The following is a 27,741-nucleotide window of genomic DNA, read 5'->3' as shown; positions in this document are numbered from 1 at the left end:
AGACAAGCCTCAGCTTGGTGGGAGAAGATAGATGCACCTGACTCTCTTAAGAAGTTCTTTCAGGTGACTTTAAAAAATGATTAGGCAAATTCATGGAGGAGAGGCCTGTGAATGGGCACTTCCAGACTGTCACTATTTTCAGGTGGGATTCGATCACATACTGGCAAATTCAGGTCGCATGGTGAAAGTTGATTTGGAAGTCTTGCATGACATACCTGCTTCCTCAAAAGATCAAACCTTTTGCAATAAGGAAAGTGATCAGGAATGGCCTGGAAAGTGTGCAGTGACACTTGCTTTGAGGTAACAACATCTAAGCTTCCTTCAAAATAATAATAATAAATCAGAATGAATGCTCATTAAATAGCTAACGATGCCTAATCTCCCTACGAATAGATCAGAATGAATGTTCAATAAACAGGTTCTCTGGAAGCACCCAGGGACTATTAAACAGAATACCTAAAGAAAACCTTCACCACAGAGACAGCATAAATACCATCTGCTGGAAAGGTAGCAATCCTTTGTGACCTGAGGGTGGGTTTTCCAGAAGTATCTGAGACACTGTTGAAAACCAAATTCTGGACTAAATGGACTTTTGATCTCCTCTAGTAGGGGTCTTCTTATGCCCTCAATGTAAAGAGCACTATGTCGTACAGAGTAAATGAATATCCAAATAATAATTCTGTGCATTTATAATAGCCAAGCATGTAGAGAAGATTTCTTTGTGCATTGCACACAGCAGCGTGCAAATAGTGCGCCAACAAGAGCACATTTTCATGTTCAGGTGTCAAAGATTTGTGCTTCCATTTTGATTTTTTTAACCCTCAAGTATAAAAATGTCAAATTGTCCACATTTAGATTTGAGTATGTACTTTAGAAAAGGCCCTTCTTTCTTTTCTTACTTCTGCAAAGTGAAGTATCACGTAGGCAGAACATATGCATCTGGAAAGATACAGGTAATAATGCTTTTGAACTGGCAGAACTAATTGAAACTGAAGAAAATCCCGACAAAAATAGCAAAGATGGCAAGGACTTTCATCAGGTATGTGAGGAAACTTCCAGAGTCTTCCACCACTCGGATTCTTGTGGGCTTCACTGTCCTCTCCCACTGGGTCATGATGGCGTTTCTGGCCCCGTCCCACTTCCCTGGTCCACTCAGGCGGAATTGGTAGGCAGAGCAGGGACCGAAGAAGATCTTCAGGGCCAGTTCTGGATCTTGGAGAAGGAGGGCTGGTACACTCGGTTTTATGCCAATGTAGGAAGCAAGTTGGTCCATGTATACAAGGCAATCTGTTTTCAAAACCTCATCAAAGGACAAGCCAAACCTAAACGAAACAATATACAAGGGGAAATGGGGAGGAGTGAAATGGTTTGAAGCTGAACATAACACAAGTGTGGACAAGCCCTTGCGCTTGTTGTGTGTTCATTGGTTTTGCCTTTCTCCCACCCAACTGCACAGCAGCTGTAAGGTAAAAGGCAAAGGACCCCTGGAGGTTTAAGTCCAGTCAAAGGCAACTATGGGGTTGCGGTGCTCATCTCGCTTTCAGGCCAAGGGAGCCGGCGCTTGTCCACAGACAGCTTTCCAGGTCATGTGGGCAGCAGGACTAAACTGCTTCTGGCACAACGGAACACCGTGACGGAAACCAGAGCGCATGGAAACACCATTTACCTTCCCACTGAAGAGGTGCCTATTTTTCTACTTGCACTGGTGTGCTTTCGCACTGCTAGGTTGGCAGGAGCAGGGACCGAGCAACAGGAGCTCACCCAGTCACAGGGATTCAAACCGTCAACCTTCTGATCGGCAAGCCCAAGAGGCTCAGTGGTTCAGACCACAGCACCAGTCTCCAGCTCACAGCAGCTGTAGCTGGGTCTGTTACAGGCTTTGTCAAACATGCCTTTAGCTGTGGCACAGTGGGCAGACATCCACATAGTTACATCTGTAATGTGAAAATCTCCACCCCCTGTTTTCTAAAGATCAAACATCAGCTGAAGGCACAAGAACATCTCAGGCTTTCTTTCTGATCAGCTGGCATCCCTCATGCACCTCCATCTGACCAATGAATATAATAATAATAATAATAATAATAATAATAATAATAATAATAATTTATTATTTATACCCCGCCCATCTGGCTGGTTTTCTCCAGCCACTCTGGGTGGCTTCCAACAGAATATTAAAATACAATAACCTATTAAACATTTTTTTCCTTCCAGTAGCACCTTAAAGACCAACTATGTTAGTATGAGCACTGTGCATCTGAAGAAGTGTGCATGCACACGAAAGCTCATACCAAGAACTAACTTAGTTGGTCTTTAAGGTGCTACTGGAAGGAAAAAAAATTTTTTGTTTTGACTATGGCAGACCAACACGGCTACCTATCTGTAACTGGAACTATTAAACATTAAAAGCTTCCCTAAACAGGGCTGCCTTCAGATGTATTCTAAAAGTCTGGTAGTTCTTTTTCTCTTTGAAATCTGGTGGGAGGTCATTCCACAGGTCGGGTGCCACTACCGAGAAGGCCCTCTGCCTGGTTCCCTGTAACTTGGCTTCTTGCAGTGAGGGGACCGCCAGAAGGCCCTCGGCCCTGGACCTCAGTGTCTGGGCTCACCGTTGTCAGGTCATATGTGGGAGCTTACCAGTTGAGCTTGTTTTTCTTCTTTTCGTTGACCTCCTCCATCATTTCAGTCACTGGAGGCAACTTACACAAGCCTAGAAGACAGGAAGGATTTTTCAGTGAGTCACCTTTTTTTGAGGTTCATCAACAGGGACTTTCTTTTTGCAGGGGGGTGAAAACTGAGCATGTGCCTTCCAAGCAGAAGTACAGGCTGCCCAATTGTTAGTAGCAGCCATTTCTGCCTGGTGTGAGACGAAACAGGGTTTCAAACACAACACATTGCATGTGTGAGAGACCCCTTCACATAGAGACAATCATGGCATTGTCCACCGATGAGGTGAGAATCCTGGTTAGCCTCGAAGCTGGGCTAGGAAAACTAGTCTATTTCCCTCAAAATGCTTCAAAGAAGGTTCCAGATTCACCTCCAAGCATCTCCATTGGTCCATTTAGATCAGCATTATCAACACCAACCTTCGCCTACTGGGTGCTCTCCAGAGGTTTTGGACTATACCTTCCATCAACCCCCAGCCAGCAACTGGAGGGCACCCACTTGGCGAAGGTTGGTGTTGATAATGCTGATCTAAATGGACCAATGCTTTGGTCCAGCGTAAGGTGGCTTTAGGGACACGGGTAGTGCTGTGGGTTAAACCACAGAGCCTAGGACTTGACGATCAGAAGGTCAGTGGTTCGAATCCCCACGACGGGGTGAGCTCCCATTGCTCGGTCCCTGCTCCTGCCAACCTAGCAGTTCGAAAGCACGTCAAAGTGCAAGTAGATAAATAGGTAAGGTAAAGGTAAATGGCGTTTCCGTGCGCTGCTCTGGTTCACCAGAAGCGGCTTAGTCATGCTGGCCACATGACCCGGAAGCTGTACGCCGGCTCCCTCGGCCAATAAAGCGAGATGAGCGCCGCAACCCCAGAGTTGGTCACGACTGGACCTAACGGTCAGGGATCCCTTAACCTTTACCTTACATTATGGAACTCTCCTTGCAGTGGAGTGAGGCATTCTGTGAATTTTGAGGAATAATATGTGCTTTAATAAAAACTAGAGAGAGAGAGAGAGAAGGACACATGATGCAGCCCCCTTGCTGAAGCTCAGCAGATTTGGGTCTAAAGTCAGTAATGAAGTACCCGTATTTTTCGCCCCATAGGACGCACCGGCCCATAGGACGCACCTAGTTTTTTTGGGGGGGGATTTTATTTCCCCCCCCAGGTGTGCTGTGCTAATCCCGAAGCTTGGGGCGTGCGGAGCTCAGCGCGCCCCAAGCTTCTGGGTGCCAGCAAGGCCTCCACTAGCCGTGGGAGAGCTGCACGGCTCTCCCAGGGCTAGCGGAGCACTGCGCTAAACCAGAAGCTTGGGGCGTGCGGAGCTCAGCGCGCCCCAAGCTTCTGGGTGCCGGCAAGGTCTCCGCTAGCCGTGGGAGAGCCGCGCGGCTCTCCCAGGGCTAGCGGAGCACTGCGCTAAACCCGAAGCTTGGGGCGTGCGTAGCTCAGCGCGCCCCAAGCTTCTGGGTCCCGGCAAGGTCTCCGCTAGCCCTGGGAGAGCCGTGACTTCGCGCGGCTCTCCCACAGCTAGCAGACTGCTGCGCTAATCCCGAAGCTTGGGGCATGCGGAGCTCAGCACGCCCCAAGCTTCTGGGTGCTGGCAAGGTCTCCGCTAGCCAGGGGAGAGCCTCGTGACTTCGCGCGGCTCTCCCACATCTAGCGGACCGCTGTGCTAATCCCGAAGCTTGGGGCGTGCGGAGCTCAGCACGCCCCAAGCTTCTGGGTGCTGGCAAGGTCTCCGCTAGCCGTGGGAGAGCTGCGCAACTTCACGCAGCTCTCCCACGGCTAGCAGACCGCTGCGCTAATCCTGAAGCTTGGGGCGTGCGGAGCTCAGCACGCCCCAAGCTTCTGGGTGCAGGCAAGGTCTCCGCTAGCCCTGGGAGAGCTGGGTCTCCCACGGCTAGCAGATAGCTTCCTGAAGCCTGGAGAGCGAGAGGGGTCGGTGCGCACCGACCCCCCTCGCTCTCCAGGCTTCAGCGAAAGCCTGCATTCGCCCCATAGGACGCACACACATTTCCCCTTCATTTTTGGAGGGGGGAAAGTGCGTCTTATAGGGCGAAAAATACGGTAATATTACTACCATCACCACCAATAACAGCCTTGGGTGTCCCTGAGCTCTGCTGAGCTGCAGTACTTCTCTCTAGCCCTCTGGTGTGGTGGGTCATTGTTCTGCCAGCAAGGTAGGGCTTATCCACACTTATCTTTCTTCTGGGCTTTCCAGGGGCAGTCTGTGTCTGAGTGCTCTTCTTTTTCTCACCCCAGAGCTTTCCCTGCGAAAACCCGTTCTTTACCGCTGAATGGGAGCAAATGGCAATCTGCAGAAAACCTGAATAGATGTTTGTTTGTTCTGATTGAGTGTTTAAAAGCAAGTTTTCCTGGGGAAATTGGCTAGGAAGAAGAGGAGGAGGAGGAGGAGGAGGAGGAGGAGGAGGAGGAGAAGAAGAAGAAGAAGAAGAAGAGGAGGAGGAGGAGGAGGAAGAAGAAGTGGTGGTGGTGGTGCTTGGAGAGGCATCCCCAACCTTTGGCCCTCCAGATGTTTTGGACTACAATTCTCTTCATCCCTGACCACTGGTCCTGTTAGCTAGGGATCATGGGAGTTGTAGTCCAAAACATCTGGAGAGCCAAAGGTTGGGGATGCCTGTGCTTGGATATGGGGCTTTAAAGCCCAAACCAGTGCCTAGAAAGAGCTGGGCAAAAGCTAAGGTGGCACAGCACAAACCTGTGCCCTCCAGGTATCTTGGCCTAAAATCCTCATCCCCTCTGGCCATTGGCTATGCTACTTAGGGTCAATGAAAGGGCGAGTCCAACATCTTGAGGGCCACAGGTCCCCCCTACCCATGGCACCGAGAGCAAGGGTCTGGTCCAGCTGCCAGGCTGAGCTTCCCCAGGATTTCCACACACATACAAGCACCTCCTGGCCTCCTAGGGTGCTTGTATCTCCCCCTTCCTACCATTAAAGATGCGTGTGACCCAGCGCGCTTGAGTTTCCACAACAGGCATCACCGCCCCAAATGGCCTGAGGAAGCCGATGAAGGCGAGGGTCGGTTTCTCCAGCCGAGGGGGGAAGATGTATTTGTACAAGGAAGCCTGCTGGTTTTCCACCTTGACAATCGACTCGTCGATGAAAGGGAAAGAAGCTTTGTATCCCGTGGCGAAGACGACGACGTCCACTTCTTCTGCCCCAGGAGCGTTCACAAACACAACGGCGTTTTCTCTGAACTCCTTCACCTCGGGCCTAACAGAGACCTTCCCAGTGATGATGCAGGACGGGAGCTCGTCATTCAAAATGGGCTCTCTCGTCACCGTCCTACAGGGAGGAGGAAGAATGGGAAAGATTGCCAGATAAGGAAGCTGCAGACAAAAGAGAGCGGTTCAGTGTGTTGTTGCCAGTGCTTTGATTCTGCATGCCTTTGAGTACCCCCAGAAAAAAGCACTGGTTGTTGCCATGCTGGTTAAAGCCTGGATACACGGTGCGAGGCAGCGGTGCGGCAGGTGGCGGTGCTGCGGTGCTGTGTGTGGCAGTCAGCTCAGCGGAATCCCACCTTTGTCGCCAGTGAAATATACTCAGAGTCGCAAAGTGATTTCATGCTCTTTATTCAGCTCATAGTGGTGAGGAGGAATGAATGAAAGTCCCCTCAAAGTATCTGCTTTATATACATTATTTACACAATGGGCTGCACATGATGGGCTAATTCCGGAATTCTACTGTAAGCCAATCAGGTTGTGGATTCACTTCTATCTGGAGCATGATTGGGTAGTTCCTGCCAACCAATCATACTGCTGCATTGTTCTAGGACCAATCAGACTGCTGCATTCTGAATCCTATTGTTCTAGGACCAATCAGACTGCTGCCTTTTGGATCCTATTGTTCTAGGACCAATCAGACTGCTGCAGTTTGGATCCTATTCAACTCAGTACATAACAGAGTGCTAGCCCCCTCTCCCCATTACTCGCTTTCCTCCTCTGCCCTTCATTTTATTACAACCCCTTCAGAAACCAAATGCTCCTGGGAAGCCCATAAGCATCATATAAGGACGATCACCCATCACCTGTTGTCTCCTGCACCTGTTGTTCAAAGCTACACTGCGCTTGAACCTGGAGGTTCCATGCACCTCTCATGGCCAATAGCTCATCCTCCAGGAATGTGGCAGACAAGCTAGAAGCCACCACCACAACTTGTGGCCAGAGGCGGAGCGGGGGCCATGGGGGCGGGGCGAGCTGCCCAGGGGGCGAGAAGCTCATGGGGTGGAGCGAGTCACCCATGGTGGGCTGCTCCCTGGAGCGGGGGGGGGGCGGGGAGCAGTGCAGCTTTGCCAGCAGCCTTCCTCCCTTCCTTTTCTCTGACTTCCTTAGGGCCCAGGACCTCTAAACTATGGTTATTCATGGACCTTAAGGTCCTCTGCGGGGCATATCAGGAGAGGAGATCCCGTAGATTTCTTAGAAAATGCTTTTGGTTACGTTTTGTTTTTGGGGGAGGAATATACTGTATTTCTGTTTCTTTCCCACTTTCAAACCTGTGTTGACACCACATACCTGTCCTTTGGAATTAAGCCATAGTTTGCGTGGTTAAACCACTGGCTCACTCGGTTCTCAATCAGCCATCCTGTGAAGCGCCCCGGGAGGATGTTTCGAACAATGTTCATAAAACGGGTTAGGAACACCATGTCCCACGGGTAGCCATTGTCAAAGACACGGCTTATCACCCAAGCACCTCTTTCTGTGCTGAGCATCACCTAGAAAGAAACAGCCTGGTAGAGTTTATGGAGCAGACCCAGTTTTTTTAAAAAAAGGAAGTTTGGTACTTAGAGCAAGGGAGATGTCAGAAGAGGAAATTACTGATGTTCGTGCCCCAAGCCTGAAACGGGCATCTATCCAGCAAATGCCAACCACCAATGCTTAATAATAATAATAATAGTGCTTAATAATAATAATAATAATAATAATAATAATAATAATATAATAATAATAATAATAATAATAATAATAATAATAATAATAATATGCCCCGCCCATCTGGCTGGGTTTCCCCAGCCACTCTGGGTGGCTCCCAACACAAGATTAAAAACACGATAAAACATCAAACATTTAAAATTTCCCAATATAGGGAACATTTAGATGTTTTCTAAAAGTCAGATAGTTGTTTATTTCCTTGACATCTGATGGGAGGGCGTTCCACAGGGCAGGCACTACTACTGAGAAGGCCCTCTGCCTGGTTCCCTATAACCTCACTTCTTGCAGTAAGGGAACCGCCAGAAGGCCCTTGGAGCTGGACCTCAGTGTCTGGGCTGAATGATGGGGGTGGAGACGCTCCTTCAGGTATACTGGACCGAGGCCATTTAGGGCTTTAAAGGTCAGCACCAACACTTTGAATTGTGCTCGGAAATGTACTGGGAGCCAATGCAGGTCTCTCAGGACCGGTGTTATATGGTCTCAGCGGCCACTCCCAGTCACCAGTCTAGTGACTTCCGCATTCTGCATTAATTGCAGTTTCCATGTCACCTTCAAAGAGCGCATAGAGCGCATTGCAGTAGTCCAAGTGGGACATAACTAGAGCATGCACCACTCTGGCAAGACAGTCTGCGGGCAGGTAGGGTCTCAGCCTGTGTACCAGATGGAGCTGGTACACAAACAAATGTGCTCCTATCCTTATCTTGATAAAAGTGCCATGGGCACCAAAGCAAAGAGGCAATGGCCCTATGTATCAGTGAGCACTGTCAAAAAAAGTACATTTCCCTCCATTTAAATTGCCCTTCCTTTCCCTTGATGTGAATGATGTGGGGATAATTGTGTTAAATCCGTGATTCAGGTAAATTGCAAAGTGAATAATGTGGCAGAAACAGTACTGCAGTGAAAAGGAAATGATGCTGATTGAGATAAAGGTGAGTTGGAGCAGCAGTCTCTTGCCTTCATCCACCCTTATAAGCTGGATATATAAAATTCAAAGATAGCCCAAGATCAAATAGGCCAGAAACATGACTGAAACGTCACTAAGTGTGTTGTTATCAACTACTGCTTTATGAAAATGCTCCCATGGGTGCCAATGAGTGTCCTGTCCCCCCAATACTAGCAGCACAAGGGGGTGATTTTAACTTGGATTGTGAAGGTGAACATCCAGAAAGCAAGCCAGGACAACTGCAACATGAAGGTTCATTGTCATATAATCTCCTCTGCAAACCAATCGGAAGAAACAGTGATACCCTAACTTTCACATAAACTTTGTGCAAGCAGAAGCAGACGAATGCTGAACAGGCTCCCTATATCTCTGGACGATGGGTCAACAAACTTTCTCAGCAGGGGGCCGGTCCACTGTCCCTCAGACCTTGTGGGGGGCCGGACTATATTTTGGAAAAAAATATGAACCAATTCCTATGCCCCACAAAAAACCCAGAGATGCATTTTAAATAAAAGCACAAATTCTACTCATGTAAAAACACACTGATTCCTAGACCGTCCATGGGCCAGATTGAGAAGGTGATAGGGCTGGATCCGGCCCCCGGGCCTTAATTTGCCTACCAATGCTCTGGACTAACTATGGAAACAAAGTAATATTTACAGTGCCATATCCAACTTTTCCCACTAGGTGGGGCCACCACATCTCCAGATGAGCGTTCAAGCTGTGCTTTCCTTACAGCAATAAAAACTTACATAACCCCGTTGCAAAGCTTAATTGTCTAAAATAAGAGTATTTCATTGTCTGGAAAGTGTTAGCATCAGAAATGTCTAATCTGAAGAAGAACAGCAATTCTGTATTTAAAAGGGGGTGTGTGTGAAGGTGCCCAGTTTAAAACGTGCAACTGGTCTGAGGGATGCTACCTTTTTTGCTGTCTGAGTTGCTTCCACGGCGATGTCGGTTCCAGAATTCCCCATGCCAATCACCAGGACTGTCTTATCCTTGAAGACCTCGGGGCTTTTGTAGTAGCGGCTGTGGAAATACTGCCCCTTGAACTTGTCTAGACCTGTGTGGAAATGAGGACATGCCCCGGCAAATAATAACTGAAACAGCACCTATACCTCAGTCCTCGGCATGTTTGTTCAGAAGTCAACCCCGTGGGTAAGGTTTACTCTCAAGTACAAGGGCCCATGACTGCAGCTTTTAATTTAATTTAATTATTTATACCCTGCCTGTCCGACTGGATTGCCTCAGCCACTCTGGGCAGCTTCCAGCACATATAAAAACAGATGTCTTCTAAAAGTGGTGTAGTTCCTTATCTCCTTGACATCTGCTGGGAGGGCATTCCACAGGGCGGGCACCACTACCAAGAAGACCTTCTGCCTGGTTCCTTGTAACCTCATTGAGGTAACCGCCAAAAGGCCCTCAGAGCTGGACCTCAGTGTCTGGGCTGAATGATGGGGGTGGAGACGCTCCTTCAGGTATACTGGACCGAGGCCATTTAGGGCTTTAAAGGTCAGCGTTAATACTTTGAATTGTGCCCAGAAATGTACTGGGAGCCAATGTACGTCTTTCAAGACCGGTGTTATGTGGTCTCGGCAGCCACTCCCAGTCACCAGTCTAGCTGCCACATTCTGGATTAGTTGTAGTTTCCGGGTCACCTTCAAAGGTAGCCCCACATAGAGCGCATTGCAGTAGTCCAAGCGAGAGATAACTAGAGCATGCACCACTCTGGCGAGGCAGTCCGCGGGCAGGTAGGGTCTCAGCCTGCGTACCAGATGGAGCTGATAAACAGCTGCCCTGGACACAGAATTGACCTGCGCCTCCATGGACAGCTGTGAGTCCAAAATGACTCCCAGGCTGCACACCTTGGATTTATGCAGTGCATGTCTAGTGTACAAGGTGCTAAACATACATTATTTATATTACGGCAGAGCCACCCTTGGGCAGAAGGGATGTGCCAACCCCCTGGATGGGCTTTTCCACACTTGCCTTTTGCCCTGCTCCATGTCCGAGTGCTCCCCCCTCTCCGAGCTGTCCCCCCCAAAAAAACTGCTCTTTAAAGCTAAATTGGAGCAAACTGCAATTCAGGGTTTCCAGAGATTGCTGTCTGCTCCAATTCAACTTTAAAGAGCGGGTTTTTCGGGGGAAAGGTCCCCTCATGCTATCATGGAAGAAACATGCTGATTTTCTGCATCCAGGAATCATTTTTGTTGGACATGGTGCTTCAAAAATCCTGAAATGTAATTAATCACTTTGAACTGTTGTCCCGAGAGGGACATGCACAGTTTTGCTTGTATTTATACTTCAAAATATCTCTTTTAGGAAGACAAACACATCCTTGGACCCTCGGATACACGGAAACAATATGAACTTTGCTTCTGCATGTGTTGCTTTTCTTTCTGAACGCATGCAAGAGCTTTTTAAAGCAAACACTAAACAGAAAGAAACTCCAGATCAGCTATACCAGGGAAAGACTTGAGTGGCACTGAGGGATCGGCAAGATAACCAATGCAAACCATGACAGCATCAAAGATGGCGGATTTCTGTTTCCCATCAGTCTCCGTGACAACGTCCCACTGGCCGGTGGCAGAGAAGTCGGGGCACTTCCTTACGCTGATCACGGTACTCTGAAATATTTCAAGGAAAGAACCAATTGCAAGAAGGAACTAGTGGACTTGAAAATAAGAACAAGATTTAGGAGTCTGGCTTTACTAAGGTCATAGGCATCTTTTCGAACTAGAAACAAATATGTTTCTCTGATTAAGCAGTGCAGGGTGAAAGATTGGAGTCTTCAACTAAACATCTGGAAGAACTTTCTGACAGTAAGAGCTGTTGGACAGTAGAAGGAGTCTTCCTCATTGGAAGCTTTTAAACAGAGGTTAAATGTTCATCTGATGGAGATCCTTTAGTTGTGATCCCTGCTTTTCAGGGGTTAGACAAGATGAGTCTTTGGGTCCCTTTCAATTCTACAATTCTATGATTCGAGCCAGGTTTGTTGCATACCCTAGCAATTTCTCAGCCTGAGTTTCAGATGCTTTGGTTTTGAGTTGTAAAAAAACCGAAGAAGAAGAAGAAGAAGAAGAAGAAGAAGAAGAAGAAGAAGAGGAGGAGGAGGAGGAGGAGGAGGAGGAAGAGTTTGGATTTGATACCCCACTTTATCACTACCCGAAGGAGTCTCAAAGCGGCCTACATTCTCCTTTCCCTTCCTCCCCCACAACAAACACTCTGTGAGGTGAGTGAGGCTGAGAGACTTCAGAGAAGTGTGACTAGCCCAAGGTCACCCAGCAGCTGCATGTGGAGGAGCGGGGACGCGAACCCGGTTCCCCAGATTACGAGTCTACCACTCTTAACCACTACACCACACTGGCTCTCACCAAGGTCCTTACATAGAAATATTCTGAAATGTTAACATGTTAATTTCAGCAGTTCATTGGGGGGGGGGTGGTCTTACCTTGAACTGAATGTGCTTCTGAAGATCAAAATGTTTTGTATACATCCTAAGATATTCCAGGAGCTTGGCGTGTGGTAAAAAGACGGGGAAATCTTCTGGGTATGGAAAGTCAGCAAAAGCCGACATCTCTTTACAGGTGTTACTGACCACTGATCTGTAAAGGCTGGCTCTTCCTTCTTCGACATCCTCCTGGGCCACAGAACAGCACAAGAAACATTTCTCATTATTTATCAATTGCCTTATTATGCAGAAATCAACAGGAAGTGCCCCATGATATTCTTGTAAAGAAGCTGGTAAAATGCGGTCTTGACTTTGCTACCACTCAGTGGATTTGTAACTGGCTGACTGACCGAACCCAAAGGGTGCTCATCAATGGTTCCTCTTCATCCTGGAGAAGAGTGACTAGTGGGGGGCCACAGGGTTCTGTCTTGGGCCCGGTCTTATTCAACATCTTTATCAACGACTTGGATGATGGACTCAAGGGCATCCTGATCAAATTTGCAGATGACACCAAACTGGGAGGGGTGGCTAACACCCCAGAGGACAGGATCACACTTCAAAACGACCTTGACAGATTAGAGTACTGGGCCAAAACAAACAAGATGAATTTTAACAGGGAGAAATGTAAAGTATTGCACTTGGGCAAAAAAATGAGAGGCACAATTACAAGCTGGGTGACACCTGGCTTGAGAGCACTACATGTGAAAAGGATCTAGGAGTCTTGGTTGACCACAAACTAGACATGAGCCAACAGTGTGACGCGGCAGCTAAAAAAGCCAATGCAATTCTGGGCTGCATCAATAGGAGTATAGCATCTAGATCAAGGGAAGTAATAGTGCCACTATATTCTGCTCTGGTCAGACCTCACCTGGAGTACTGTGTCCAGTTCTGGGCACCACAGTTCAAGAAGGACACTGACAAACTGGAACATGTCCAGAGGAGGGCAACCAAAATGGTCAAAGGCCTGGAAACGATGCCTTATGAGGAACGGCTAAGGGAGCTGGGCATGTTTAGCCTGGAGAAGAGGAGGTTAAGGGGTGATATGATAGCCATGTTCAAATATATAAAAGGATGTCACATAGAGGAGGGAGAAAGATTGTTTTCTGCTGCTCCAGAGAAGCGGACACGGAGCAATGGATCCAAACTACAAGAAAGAAGATTCCACCTAAACATTAGGAAGAACTTCCTGACAGTAAGAGCTGTTCGACAGTGGAATTTGCTGCCAAGGAGTGTGGTGGAGTCTCCTTCTTTGGAGGTCTTTAAGCAGAGGCTTGACAACCATATGTCAGGAGTGCTCTGATGGTGTTTCCTGCTTGGCAGGGGGTTGGACTCGATGGCCCTTGTGGTCTCTTCCAACTCTATGATTCTATGATTCTAAGTGTTGGAAACACCGTTAAATAGATCCTTTCTTTTCATCCACCTCACATACCAAAAGCTGTATATACTGTATTACAAGATTGCCAAGATATCCAAAACTATGGACCAAATGTGGTCCTAAAAGATCAGAAACTATAGACATACTTAACCTTGCCCCCCTCCACATGCTGGGAACTATGGTTTGGTGAGGATGCTCAGAATTCAGGTGAAGATCCACCCATCTGGATGTGTGCACAAGGCAGTTCAAAGTGGATTCAATTCACCTCAGGTGTGCATGTTCTTCCTGTCATCCTCATCTAAGTGGCAGCCTGCACTTTCTCCCCATTTAATTCAAATTTCTCCGATAACAAGAATAACAATTCTTTATTTATACCCTGCACATCTGGCTGGCAGCCAGGTTGGCTTCCAACAGAATTAAAAGCACAATAAAACATCAAACATTAAAAATTTCCCTAAACAGGGCTGCCTTCAGATGTCTTCTAAAAGTTTTTTATTTCTTTGACATATGATGAGACGGCTTTCCACAGGGCGGGCGCCACCACCAAGAAGGCCCTCTGCCTGGTTCCCTATAACCTCACTTCTTGCAGTGAGGGAACCACCAGAAGGCCCTCGGAGCTGGACCTCAGTGTCTGGGCTGAACGATTTGGGTGGAGACGCTCCTTCAGGTATACTGGACCGAGGCCATTTAGGGCTTTAAAGGTCAGCGTTAATACTTTGAATTGTGCCCAGAAATGTACTGGGAGCCAATGTACGTCTTTCAAGACCGGTGTTATGTGGTCTCGGCAGCCACTCCCAATCACCAGTCTAGCTGCCACATTCTGGATTAGTTGTAGTTTCCGGGTCACCTTCAAAGTTAGCCCCACATAGAGCGCATTGCAGTAGTCCAAGCAGGAGATAACTAGAGCTTGCACAACTCTGGCGAGACAGTCTGTAGGCAGGTAGGGTCTTAGCCTGCGTACCAGATGGAGCTGGTAAACAGCTGCCCTGGACACAGAATTGACCTGCGCCTCCATGGACAGCTGTGAGTCCAAAATGACTCCCAGGCTGCGCACCTGGTTCTTGAGGAGCACAGTTACCCCATTCAGGATCCAACCATCCCATCAAGCAGCACTGTGAAGAATGCTAATGTTGCTTTTTCACCAAAAAGCCAAAATGCTGCATCTGCTAGATAACCGCAGACAATGCAGACCTGCTTACATTTATATTTAGAATGGCTTGTGGTTAGGATGCTCATAAATAAGACAGCCTGCAGCTGGAATATGGTTTATTTCCATGCTTCAGCAAGTCTAGAACTTGTTTACACCTGTTAGTGGTCAGGATGTGGCCTGTATTGGAAAACTGGGATGCTTTTTTGGGGGGGGGAGAGGCAAGTAGAGGAGAAAGTGTTCATAATTTGTTTCTGTCAAAGAGGACCAAACCAATGGGCAGAATATTCTCAAAAATTTAAAACTGTACAAAACTTTGGTTCAGGTTTTGAATGTGTTGCTAAATCCAAGTGCTTATAGATTTATTAACAGACGCCAAAATTAACAGACGCCAAATGCAAATATTAAATATTTGGCTACTATTTTGGAATCACATGCTGAATAGTCATCAGAATTTGCAGAGGATTTTGCTCAATTAGTTTGTTTATTTTGAATAGGATTATTTCTGACGACTGACTAGCCCTGCTTATCCCAAATGCGAGCTTCTTCAATTGAGCAACCCTAGTCAGAGATCAAACCATATTGCCCCTCCTCAATTTACCGTGAATCGCCACACCCCCCCAATGTCATCGCTCCTCTCAAAGCAGGTGGGCTCCAGTCCTTCATCCAGGCAACATTTGATGGATGCCAGTCCACTCACTCCTGCCCCAACAATCGCTACTTTCTTGGCCATGGTTTCTTGGGGGAGAAAAGAACAGAAACACAGAAAGAAAGTTTTTAAAGGGTGAGTTTGCTTTGCTGAATTTAGATTTTAAAGCTACACCTTTAAAGTCTGTTTCCTGACACATACTCGAATATATGTACACAACGGTGCAGTTAGATAAAATAAGACTCTTCTGGGGGGGGGCTATCGGGTGGGGGGCCTCATCTGTCCATTCTACATTCCCATTATGTTACAGCAAACACTAAAAACAAAAGAAGCTGCTTGCCAACTCTGATAAAAAATTAAAAAAATACTCTGAGCACGTGCAGTTTCACATTTTAAGCTCACTTAAATCATAGCACCATCTATAGGCCTGCAGAAATAAAATACCTTGGTTTTCAAACAGCTTAGTTCACGAACAAGTTGAAACTCGAACGCCGCAAACCCGGAAGTAGGTGTTCCGGTTTGCGAACTTTGCCTCGGAAGCCGAACAACCTGCAGGGCTTCCACAGCTTCCGATTGGCTGCAGGACACTTCTGCAGCCAATCGGAAGCCACGCCTTGGTTTCCTAACGTTTCGGAAGTCAAACGGACTCCCGGAACGCATTCTGTTCGAGAACCAAGGTACGACTGTAGAGCTTGCTTCTGCTGCCCTGATACTATAATAATAATAATAAAGTCATACCTCGGGTTACAGATGCTTCAGGTTGTGTTTTCTCGGGTTGCAGACCGCTGAAACCTGGAAGTACTGGAACAGGTTACTTCCTGGTTTCGGCGGTTGTGCATGCTCAGGAGTGCTAAATCACGCTTTGCGCATGCGCAGAAGTGCCGGATCGCAACCTGCGCGAGGGCAGACGTGCCGCTGCTGGTTGCGGACGTGCATCCCACACAGATCACGTTCGCAACCCGAGTGTCCACTGTAGTAATAGTAATAATAATAATAATAATAATAATAATAATAATAATAATAATTTGTTATTTATACCCCGCCCATCTGGCGGGGTTTCCCCAGCCACTCTGGGCGGCTTCCAAGAGAATATTAAAATACAATACAGTGGTACCTCGGGTTAAGTACTTAATTCGTTCCGGAGGTCTGTTCTTAACCTGAAACTGTTCTTAACCTGAAGCACCACTTTAGCTAATGGGGCCTCCTGCTGCTGCCACACCGCCGGAGCACAATTTCTGTTCTCATCCTGAAGCAAAGTTCTTAACCTGAAGCACTATTTTTGGGTTAGCAGAGTGTGTAACCTGAAGCGTATGTAACCCGAGGTACCACTGTAGTCTATTAAACATTAAAAGCTTCCCTAAACAGGGCTGCCTTCAGATGTCTTCTAAAAGTCTGCTAGTTGTTTACTAAACCCATTTGCTTGGGAATAAGTATGCTTTTGGCATCCGGTGGGTAAAGTAAGAAAAAATTAACAACACAATGAGCATCTGTAACCATGTACACGTTCTGAAGAGATAGGTGTCAACAGTGGCGGTTGGGGCACTGAATAGCACAGGAATAAGGGTAGAACATGGTTGTGCTCAGAATCTGAGGATTGAGTTTGGCGAACATGGCAAGGGAAGGAAGAAAATGGCAAGACTTCTCAAGCCAAGCTGAAAAGAGGTTGTCCCTACCCTTAAATATACAGACAACAGACGTACCCATGTGATGCTGACACAACGCCCTCCACTAAGAATAGGCACTAGAATGAAAGAACAAGACCCCCCATCTCTCTCCCCAACTCCTCTCCCCCAAGGGCAAGATGTCTATAACAAAAGTGCCTCTCACCAAACGTAAACGAACTGTGAAAAAGACTATGAATTCAAAATGGAGACCACAGATGTACCACTCCCTGTTTATCTGTTTGCTTTGTAACACAAAAAAACCTCAATAAAAACTAATTTAACAAACAGAAAAAGAAAGCACAGCACAAAAGGAAGTCTACATGAGCGCTAAATGTGAACTCAGTTGAATTTCTCCCCCATTCCTAGTCCTAACAACCCTGTTTGTGAAAAGATTCCAGTAGCACTTCATGCCACAGGCTGACTGCAATCTGTAAGTACAGATCAGATTGCAACCCCACAACCCACAAAGTGCGCAACTATTATTATTTTAGCTCAGATGGAAACCAGTGGCCCAGATGCCTATCTGAAGAAGTGTGTGCACACAAAAACTTATACCCAGAATAAACTTAGTTGGTCTCTAAGGTGCTAATGGACATTTTTTAAAATTTATTTATTTATTTTGACTGCGTCAGACCAACACAACTACCTACCTGAATCTGGCCTGTTATGATTTAGCATAAAGTGTTATTTTTAAACACTCTGCTGTGACATAACTAAGGGTGCTGTTGCTAGAGGCAAAACTAAGCTTTATTTCACTTGGGTCAAAGACCCACTGGCATTTGCGTACACACCCACCCACCCCACCTACGGGCTGGGGCTTGCCGATCAGAAGGTCGGCGGTTCGAATCCCCGTGACAGGGTGAGCTCCTGTTGCTCCTGCCAACCTAGCAGTTTGAAAGCACGTCAAGGTGCAAGTAGATAAATAGGTACCACTCCGGGGGAAGGCAAATGGTGTTTCCGTGCGCTGCTCTGGCTCGCCAGAAGTGGCTTAGTCATGCTGGCCACATGACCTGGAAGCTGTCTGCGGACAAACGTCGGCTCCCTCGGTCTATAGAGCGAGATGAGCGTGCAACCCCAGAGTCGTCTGCAACTGGACCTAATGGTCAGGGGTACCTTTACCTTTTTACCTACTGCTCTGGCTGTTGTCACCAAGCTCTGGAGTAATCACTTCACAAGGGCAGAACTTTTGGTTGCACAAGAGTTCTTGCTGATCAAGCCAGAAGTGGTAGTCAGAGGTAGTCATGCATTGTTTGGTCATGTAAGTGAATGTGATGTGCTGAAAATTGAATCTGTGCAGCTTCTATCTCCCAGTAGTATACAGCAGGGATGCCCCAGGTGTTGTTAGGTTCCAATTCCCTTCATCCCTGATCATTGTCCATGTTTGTTGTGGCTGATGGGAGTTGGAGCCCAACAGCCTCTAGATGTGCACAGGCTGCGCCAATGCTCAGCCTTGGCTGGCTTCCCACTTAATTGATAAACACAGCCTGATGTGGAAGACAGTGGCATAGCGTGGTTTGCCAGTGCCCAGGGCTATGCTGAAATAGGAGGGAGTGGAACAGGTGGAATATGTTTATGCATTCACCTGGCTAATGGCATCTGTATCACCCAGGAGGTTGCAGCCACAGAGAAAAGAAAAGAAGAGTCATTCTGTTGTTTGGAGAGGTCACTTGCACGGAGAAGCCATTTTCGACAGCCCAGTGATGCAAGCACACAGCTGTATTGAGGTAGTATTGGTTGTTGAAATTTTGTGGCCCTAACAATTTTGCACACGGGGCAACTACAATGCCACTGATGGAAGAGACTGAAGACATGAATGACATGATGATGTGGGAGAAAAAAGCCTGTTTGTATCCAGTTACCACATCAGCGGGTGGCGCTGTGGGTTAAACCACAGAGCCTAGGGCTGTTCGAATCCCCGCGACGGGGTGAGCTCCCGTTGCTTGGTCCCTGCTCCTGCCAACCTAGCAGTTCGAAAGCACAAAGTGCAAGTAGATAAATAGGTACCGCTCTAGTGGGAAGGTGAACGGCATATCCGTGTGCTGCTCTGGTTCTCCAGAAGCGGCTTAGTCATGCTGGCCACATGACCCGGAAGCTGTATGCCAGCTCCCTCAGCCAATAAAGCGAGATGAGCACCGCAACCCCAGAGTCATCCACGACTGGACCTAATGGTCAGGGGTCCCTTTAACTTTACCTTACCACATCACATAAGTCACTAATATGTCATTGTAAACCAGGAGAACCCCCCCCTGATTGGGCAGAAAAATGGAAGGAAGAGCTTGTGAAAGAGTCAAATAAGGAGAGTTACATGGTCATGGTTTCAGATGCTCCAAGGGCATGTATTTTGAAATTTAATAGTTTCCCATCCTGTAAGCATGAGGGCTAGAAATGAATAAATGTAGGATTAGGGCATGCACCAGCAGCCCAAGAGAGGAGGTTGGTCAGAAGACATGGAGGGTAGGGCTCCTGGAGCTTTAAGAGTTAAGAACTCACTAAATTTCAGCAGGCGCAATTTACTTCTCTCTCCTAGATAACAAAGGCTGTATAACCTGTCTGTATAATCATTTCCCTCTGGTCCCCCTATCTCACTTATCACATTGGGTAGAATCTGTACAATGGTTGCCTGATATGACAGCTCTGGAGACTGAAATGACAGGCATTTCCACATTGTCTTCTACTGAAATTACCACCATCATTGTTCTTAAGCAAGTCCTATTTCAACATCCAATTAGTTCACCTGAATGCTGACAGACTTTTCATGTCCAGTTGAAAATAGATTGTTCCCAGCCTTATGGAATGTCCTTCACAAAAGAATGCCTTGAGTGAAGGGCCTTGACTTCTTGGGCATGACCTATTCAAGCTTGTGGACTTTAAAATATGTCAAGTAGATTGGCCAAAGTACTCACGGCGCCGGGGTCTTTCTGCCAGCAGATATGCATTTTATCAACTTTCTCAACTGAGAAAGTAAATATTCCCTCCAAACTTTGGTATCCAATTGCTCCCTTCAAGATAGGAATCTCAGAAGGCCAGAAAGGCATCTACAGAACTGAAAAGGGTTTGTGGGAAAGTCATAAACATGATTACCCCATGTCTGGTGTTTGTTCATCCTTAAAAGGGTTCTACTTGCGGATCAGAACATGGAGCCACTCCGGAATCCACAATCCTCTGAATTCTGTGAGATGGCCTTGACAACGGCATGGTTCCATCATTGCAAGTATTTCCACTTGCACAATGAGACTCCCCCCCTGCTCTTCCTAATGTGCACCCCACCCTCCCCAAATCTGCTCCAGAAGTTGATGGAGCCCCCAGAACAGATTTGGGGGTACAATGTGGGAGGAAGGCAGAAACAGTCCATAGCACAAACACAAATCTTTGTGCTGAAGGGACCATTACTTAGCGCTACATGTGATACAGGCCAAATTTATTCTTCCTTTCACAGGAAAGAATTGTTTGGAGTGGCTAGAAAGCACATAGCTTTGCTTCAGTTCACACTTGAATGTGACTCTACTTAATCCACACATCTGAAAACAATCCTAATTGAAACCACAGCTATCCTTTGAAACCTGCAGTTCTCCAACAACAACAAAAAGTGTACGTATTAGGGGGAGCAGTGGCGTAGCGTGGGGGTGCAAGGGGGGGCCGGCCGCACCGGGTGCAACATTGGGGGGGGGCGCTCGCACTAACTAATCTAGTGGAAGAGACTCGAGTGCTAAAATCCACAGGTTAGGGGGCGCAAATTACTTGCCTTGCCCCGGGTGCTGACAACCCACGCTACGCCACTGAGGGGGAGTACACATAAAATGCATGCTTTCAATTAAAAGTACATTAAAATGCATTGCTGTTATTTTTAATATTTATCATCCATTTAGATTCCAGAAAAAGACAAAAGAAATGAACAGATAGCCAGCTCTGAAAACATTCAACAAACTTCCATACCAGAATCAGGACCCAGCATACAGAAATCACGAGATTCCAGGTAATATATATGGATCGTTAAGCTTGTTACATCAGTAAACACTCGTTACTAAAGTTGTGGTCTCTTTCATCTGCTGTAGAAAGACATGATTGCTTTTTGAATCTTCCAACATGCCAGACTACCCAACAAGAGTTAAATTGCTATGTAATCAATGTAAGGTGCAATCCTGTACATACTTTTGGAAATAAAGTGTTGAACTCAGTTGGGCTTACTTTTGACTTAAGATCAGCATTGCATAAAATGTTATATACTGCTAGATTGTAAAAAAACAACAACCCCACAGCCCTCAGTGTGGTTTACAGTAAAAATAAAACAATAAAATCATTAGTGAAGACAGTTCTTTGACACATTCAACAGATAAAATCAGCAACAAACAGATTATAACATACTTCAGCACCCTACATGCCTGGGTAGACTTGTCTAAACAAAAATGTTTTCATCAGGAGCTGAAAAGTGTAGTGAAGAAATCTGCCAGTGTCAATAGGCGGGGAGTTCCACAGTGTAGGTGCTCCCACACTAAATGATTGATATCACTAAATGATTGATATCTTGCAGATGCAGAACAAGTAGTATGTGGCACCTGTAATAGTGCCAGACTGTTATTTACCATAGTCAATTTATAGACCCACCCTTCAGTAACACGACTCTCTGGCCGATATCCAGTTTAATCACACACACCCACATACCCTGCTTCCGAGCTCCAGGATGCAGATTCCTGGGTAGCAGGAGCCGAAAGTAACACAATAAAAGCAGCCTGATTTGTCATAAGTAGGGGGAGTGGGTGGGTTGTAAGACCAGCCAGCCGTGAGTGCCAGCACAGCGACAAGTTTTGAGAAATGTGGCAAGGAGGACTGGAAAACCACCTTACAGGTATGTTCAAGCAGCACCAAAAGGCGCCTGCAGGGGACATTGTGAGAGCAGGTGACGCTCCTGGGAGCATTGCACACTTACAGAGCTTACTTTAAAAGACAGGGTAGCAGGGCCAATGAGACTCTGGGGTTGTGGCGCTCATCTCGCTTTACTGGCCGAGGGAGCCGGCGTACAGCTTCCGGGTCATGTGGCCAGCATGACTAAGCCGCTTCTGGCGAACCAGAGCAGCGCATAGAAACGCCGTTTACCTTCCCACTGGAGCGGTACCTATTTATCTACTTGCACTTCGTGCTTTCGAACTGCTAGGTTGGCAGGAGCAGAGACCGAGCAACGGGAGCTCACCCCGTCGCGGGGATTCAAACCACTGACCTTCCGATCGGCAAGTCCTAGGCTCTGTGGTTTAACCCACAGCGCCACCCACGTCCCTCCCTGATTCTGTAGGATTCCTATAAAGTACACTTTCCTATCAATCTCTTCCTGCACAGTTGAGAAAACTAGGTCCAGAGTGTGGCCTGCCACATGCGTTGGGCCAATGACTTGTTGAGACAGACCCATGGTCGTTATGGCGGCCATGAAGTTGTAAGCCACCCCAAAGCCAGTTGCTATGGGTGTTGAAGTCCCCTATAACCAGCAGTCTCAATACCACCTCCGAGACCAGCCTTGTCTCTTTAAAAAAAAGAAGAAAAGAATTATTTATACTTTTCAAGTTTATACATTTCACTAATTTTACAATCCTTTTGAGCTTTCAAAGCTTGACTTCCTTCCCCCTCTTTCTATGGTTCCTTAAATTTATTTTTAATACCTTCTGCATATCCAAATTAACTTAATTTGCTCAGTTATTTATCCTCCTTAAATATCTACTCTTATCAAGCTGCAGGTTATTACAATAATCCTGCCCATGTTGAAAGTACGATAAGTACGATAGTACGATAATCTTTATTGTCATTGTCCCATACAGAACAACGAAACTGAAAATCTACATCAGACATTCAGAAACCAATAAGCCTGCTATACCAGCCTGGTTAGCCCCCTAAAAACTCTGATACCCCATAATTAAATACAATATACTCCCACAGAGACTACCTTACACTGCGTTTAAAACCAAAATCGCATTTGGGTAGAAACTGTTTCTCAGGCGGCTAGTCCTAGTCTTTATAACCCTGTACCTTCTTCCAGAAGGCAGAAGCTGAAAGAGATCATTTCCGGGGTGCGCACTATCCTGCACTATCTCTGCAGCTTTTTTATGGCACCTGGAAGCATAGATTTGATCCAAGGTGCGAAGAGTGCACCCAATTATTCTCTCCACAGTCTTTACAACCCTGGACAGCATTGTTTTTCCCCGTGCAGCTCCCAAACCACACACACAGACCATAAGTGAATACACTCTCAACAGTACAATGGTAAAATGCCATCAACAGGTCCTTTGATGTTCTTATTGGTTTAAATATTCAGTAAACCATTTCCATTCTTTTGTTTAAAAAATTGGGAATTATAGGGACAAAACTATTCAAACTGTATAGAAACTTATTCATGTTTGCTACTATAGCGGCAAGAACGTTACTTGCCCCAAAATGGAAAGAAGCAGAAGTCACAGCAAAGGAAGAATGGATACATAAACTTACAGAATATGCAGAAATGGTGAAACTTCCCAGAAGAAGAAATCAAGATAACAAACTTTTTATAAAATGATGGAAATGGTTTATTGAATATTTACAGACAAATTGCGAACAGATAAGAACACTGGCAGGATATATATATTGAAAGCAGATGAATAAATGAGCAAATTGAGTTAATTTGGATATGCAGAAAATATTAAACATAAATTTAAGGAACTGCAGAAAGAAGGAAGTCAAGTTTTGAAATGTTAAATGTTAAAATGACTGTAAAATTAGTGAGATGTTGAAACCTGAAAAGCATAAATAATTTGTTTATAAAAGTGACATAGACCATATCAAGGCTCCTCACCCAGAAATCAGGTCAGGAAGGTCTTATTCAGAGCCGAGCTGACCTTCTGCCCCAGCAACCATAGCTGTCTGTACAACCTGTGAGCTCAGTGCAACCCTCGCCAGACTTCTTCCCATGACTTACCTGGCTAAACAGCACACTTCCAGCAGTCTTTGCTATGGGTTTCCCCAGAGTGGGGGAGGACAAGGAGGATGTGGAAAACCAGTTGGCTCTCTCTTAGCTGTCTTTTGAAGTTCTCAGAGTCATCATTTAAATGTTACGGTCCATATCAAGCTATGTCAATAGTCTCAACTGAGCATGCGTTCAGTGTAATCCTGTTGTCACGAGCAAAGTGCCACCTGATTTCAGAAGAACCAGGCTAGCAGCCGCCATTTAAGCCAATGGTACTTGTTTTTTCCAACCAGTGCTAATGCCTACCCTTGCTGAACCAGACCCGCCTATCCTCTAATTAAAGATTTACAGTGTCTACTCATCTACTACATTCTTTAATAAGCGGAAGTGTCATCGGAAGAAAGAACACAAACCTTTTGATGTGTACCCAGCCCCCAATACAGCTTAACATTCCTTCACCTCTGTTCCAGAGGGATAACTTAAACAACCCTGTTATGTAGGTTATGAGTCACTGCATGAATTAGGAGTTTTCATAGGCTGAAATTTAATTTCTGAGTGTCCTAAGTGTAAACTTGTCATTCATTATACCACGCTAGTTCTCATTTTGGCTCCACTTTGCTTCAGTCCTGATGCTGCTTCTATGGTGTTAGAAGTAGACACATCTTTTGAATGCATGTGCATTTAAATGTCAGGTTTGGAAGGCAAACATTGTCCGCACTGCTGTTGTTAAAGTTGGCTTAACTGTAGCAATAAGTGCTTAGATTCTGCAATCTCTGGTAAAGGTAAAGGTAAAGAGGCCCCTGACCATTAGGTCCAGTCGTGACCGACTCTGGGGTTGCGGCGCTCATCTTGCTTTATTGGCCGAGGGAGCCGGCATACAGCTTCCGGGTCATGTGGCCAGCATGACTAAGCCGCTTCTGGCGAACCAGAGCAGCACATGGAAATGCCGTTTACCTTCCCGCTGGAGTGGTACCTATTTATCTACTTGCACTTTTGACGTGCTTTTGAACTATTAGGTTGGCAGGAGCTGGGACAAAGCAAAAGGAGCTCACCCCGTCGCAGGATTTTGAATTGCCGACCTTCTGATAGGCAAGTTCTAGGCTCTGTGGTTTAACCCACAGCGCCACCCGCGTCCCACAATCTCCAGTAGTAATGGTAATAATCATCATAGTAACAGTAAGAAAAACCTAGATGCTATACAACAGCCTATCTCAAACTGGCATTGGGTAGGACTGATGGGAGTTGTAGTCCCATCTGGAGGGCACCAGGTTGGGGACACCTGCTATACAAACACTTAGAACAGAGGTTTCCAAACTTTTTGAGTCCACCGCTCCCTTGACCAACTGCATTCTTTCTGAGGCAACCCTCAGGAGCGCAGTTATGCCATCCCTTGCCTGCAGAGCTGGCAGCCTCTCACCCTTTTTCGAACACCCTCCCCTATTATTCTTATTCTTATTCTTATTATTTATACCCCGCCCATTTGGGAAGCTTCCAAAAGAGTATTAAAATACAGCGGTCTGTTAAACATTAAAAGCTTCCCTAAACAGGGCTGCCTTCATATGTCTTCTAAAAGTCTGGTAGTTGTTTTTCTCTTTGACATCTGCTGGGAGGGCGTTCCACAGAAGGCCCTCTGCCTGGTTCCCTGTAACTTGGCTTCTCACAATGAGGGAACCGCCAGAAGGCACTCGGCGCTGGACCTCAGTGTCTGGGCAGAACGATGGGGGTGGAGACTCTCCTTCAGATGTTCCCTCAGCCTCTCTCCTCTCCCTTCTCCTTGGGAGTCCGCTGCTGCCGCCCCTGGTCTCTGAGCCCCCACCCCCAAGAGAGGTGCCTCTTCACACTGCCCCACAGGGGCCTGGGACTTGTCTGACCATTCCCAACAGCAAGGGCTGGTGGACTGGCTGAGCAGCCCCAGAGGCACCATTGGCATGCAGAGCTTGTAGGCATGGCTGCTGCAACCAAGAGCTGTGCAAGCCATTGGGAGGAAGAAACACAAGAAGGTATCAGAGGAGAGAGGGAAGGGAAGTGGGACAGAGGCTAGTGTTTGCCTGCGGCACCCCTGACCATCATTCAAGGCACCCCAGGGTGCCACGGCACACTGGTTGAAAGCCATTGGCTTAGAAAGACCGGCCCTGATCAAATAGGCTTTGAAAAACAATGGAACACAAATTGATGAAAACCTGTAGGAAGGGAGTGTGAAACTTAAAACCATGTGTTATTCATAAGCATGCTGAAATACGCGAGTCAGGCAACAGCTTTGAAGAGAATCGATTGACTGAAAATCAACTAGCAAAAAGGATTGTGTGACTAACAGCCATAAGAGAAAGATGCAAAGCAGAAGGGAATCATCATAACTTAGAGATAGAGGTGAATGCTAAGCATGGACAGATTTAAATAACATAACTATGAATTGAAACCCTAATTTTTAAAATTTAAAGTGGAGAAATACAGACATATGTATTTGTGGAGAACTTCAGGCAAGAGAATGCAAGATAGAAATAGGAGAAGACATGCATTCGTCTTGTACATTTCTACTTAAGAGTAAGAAGAAATTCCCACTGCATTCAACAGGATTTACTTCCAGGTAGTAAGGGGGGAGAAATTTGATTCAGTTTACATTTAAAGCCGCATATTTTCACTTTCAGAAACATATTGTACCAAAACCGCAGCCATCCAAAATGTGCACTTATCCAAATTTTGCAATGCAATTTTCCAATCAAATTATGTATTTTAAAAAAATGTATATATTAGGGGAAAGTGTGCATATCAGTGAACATAACAAACAAAAATGCATGCTATTAGGAGGAAATGCTTGCAGAAATGTGCATATTAGTCAAAACTGCATACAACAGTGTTTATTAAGAGAAAATTGCATTACAATGAATTATCATGAGGATTTTTTAAATCACAGAACCCTGCAGAAATGTGGAGAGCTGGATTTAAGACTGGAAAAATGAGAAACAGAGAGAGAAGCCAAATGGACAGGTCTTTCTATCCCTCAGGACCTCTCTTTCCCCCAAATAAAATCTTGCTGTATCACCCACCGAACTCTCCCAAATTCCAGAACCATTTCGAAAAGTAAAAAGTTCCCTTGGGTTTGGCATGGGCTGCTAGGCTCATTTTGGCCAATTTTTTGGGGGGGGAAAGACCTTTTCCTATGACAGCAATTGGAGACAAAAAAGGGGCTGCTTTTCTTGTTCAGAAGGCAACTATGGTCCCTATTTTCATTATACCTCTGAGGATGAAGCCTCTAACTTTATACATAGCATTTGACCATATTCCTCCTAGGCTCACTTTCCTCCTCTGAACTGTCTAAACTGAAAGACCAACAGGTTACCCCTCTCTTACCTCAACTTTACAACATGCACTGGAATATGCAGAAATTTCATAAGCTTTCCCAGGCACCTCTGGAGGGATTTGCTCCTGATCCTAGCCGATCAACTTTTGAAAAGCATATGAATAACATCCCTCATGCACAAAAGTCCTTCTGGAGAGCATCACATAATCAGACTCTGTTGGCTGGCTTTGTCGGGATGTGGAAATGGAACCCTTTGATCACTGCCCAGATTTAACATGACGAAAGGCATCTGCAAAACCATGTGTTAAAAAACAAATAAAAATTTGCATCACTTAGGTTGTTTCCTTGTGGTTTCAATGGGAAGACTACACCAAATACCGCTTGTACCAGAGGGGCAGGCTGCTGTTGCGAAACATATTGTTGTGACATCTTAAAATCTAAATAACAACTAGGAGGGGTGATCTCCAAACTAGTCTTGCAAGTTATTTGATTCCCAGGAGCTGCCAAGTTCTGTAACTGGTTTTTGCGCAGAACCTCTTGTGCAAAACCTTAAAGAATAGACACTAGAAACATTAGTACTTACCTCCACGCTGCGAAAATATTCACCCCTGACAGCCAAACGAAACCTATGATGGAGATGGAGGTGTTAACATGTTTCCCCCACAGCTGTGGCAAGTAGCAGCTGAGGC

At 46.2% G+C, this 27,741-nt stretch overlaps 1 protein-coding gene across 3 annotated transcripts; it reads right to left on the bottom strand.

Moving 5' to 3' along the window:
- Positions 1-637: 637 nt before the first annotated feature.
- LOC128415323 (flavin-containing monooxygenase 1-like) lies at positions 638-27,741 on the bottom strand. Of its 3 annotated transcripts, none has more exons than XM_053391392.1 (9): positions 27,636-27,741; positions 15,124-15,260; positions 12,001-12,189; positions 11,014-11,176; positions 9,470-9,612; positions 7,190-7,389; positions 5,608-5,963; positions 2,635-2,707; positions 638-1,322 (listed from the first exon to the last, which is right to left on the bottom strand). In XM_053391392.1, exons 2-9 carry the CDS (start codon positions 15,253-15,255, stop codon positions 980-982), a joined length of 1,599 nt encoding a protein of 532 aa, XP_053247367.1. In that variant the 5' UTR covers positions 15,256-15,260; positions 27,636-27,741; the 3' UTR covers positions 638-979. The 3 variants fall into 3 exon arrangements, with proteins under 3 accessions (XP_053247367.1, XP_053247365.1, XP_053247366.1); XM_053391390.1 differs by lacking the exon at positions 27,636-27,741 and adding an exon at positions 27,103-27,219; XM_053391391.1 differs by lacking the exon at positions 27,636-27,741 and adding an exon at positions 23,767-24,052.

This window comes from Podarcis raffonei, chromosome 6 (genome assembly GCF_027172205.1).
Source record: "Podarcis raffonei isolate rPodRaf1 chromosome 6, rPodRaf1.pri, whole genome shotgun sequence".
In the NCBI taxonomy this organism is placed as follows: domain Eukaryota; kingdom Metazoa; phylum Chordata; class Lepidosauria; order Squamata; family Lacertidae; genus Podarcis; species Podarcis raffonei.
Note: the sequence above shows the minus strand (reverse complement) of the source record. Positions and strands in the feature narration are given on the sequence as shown.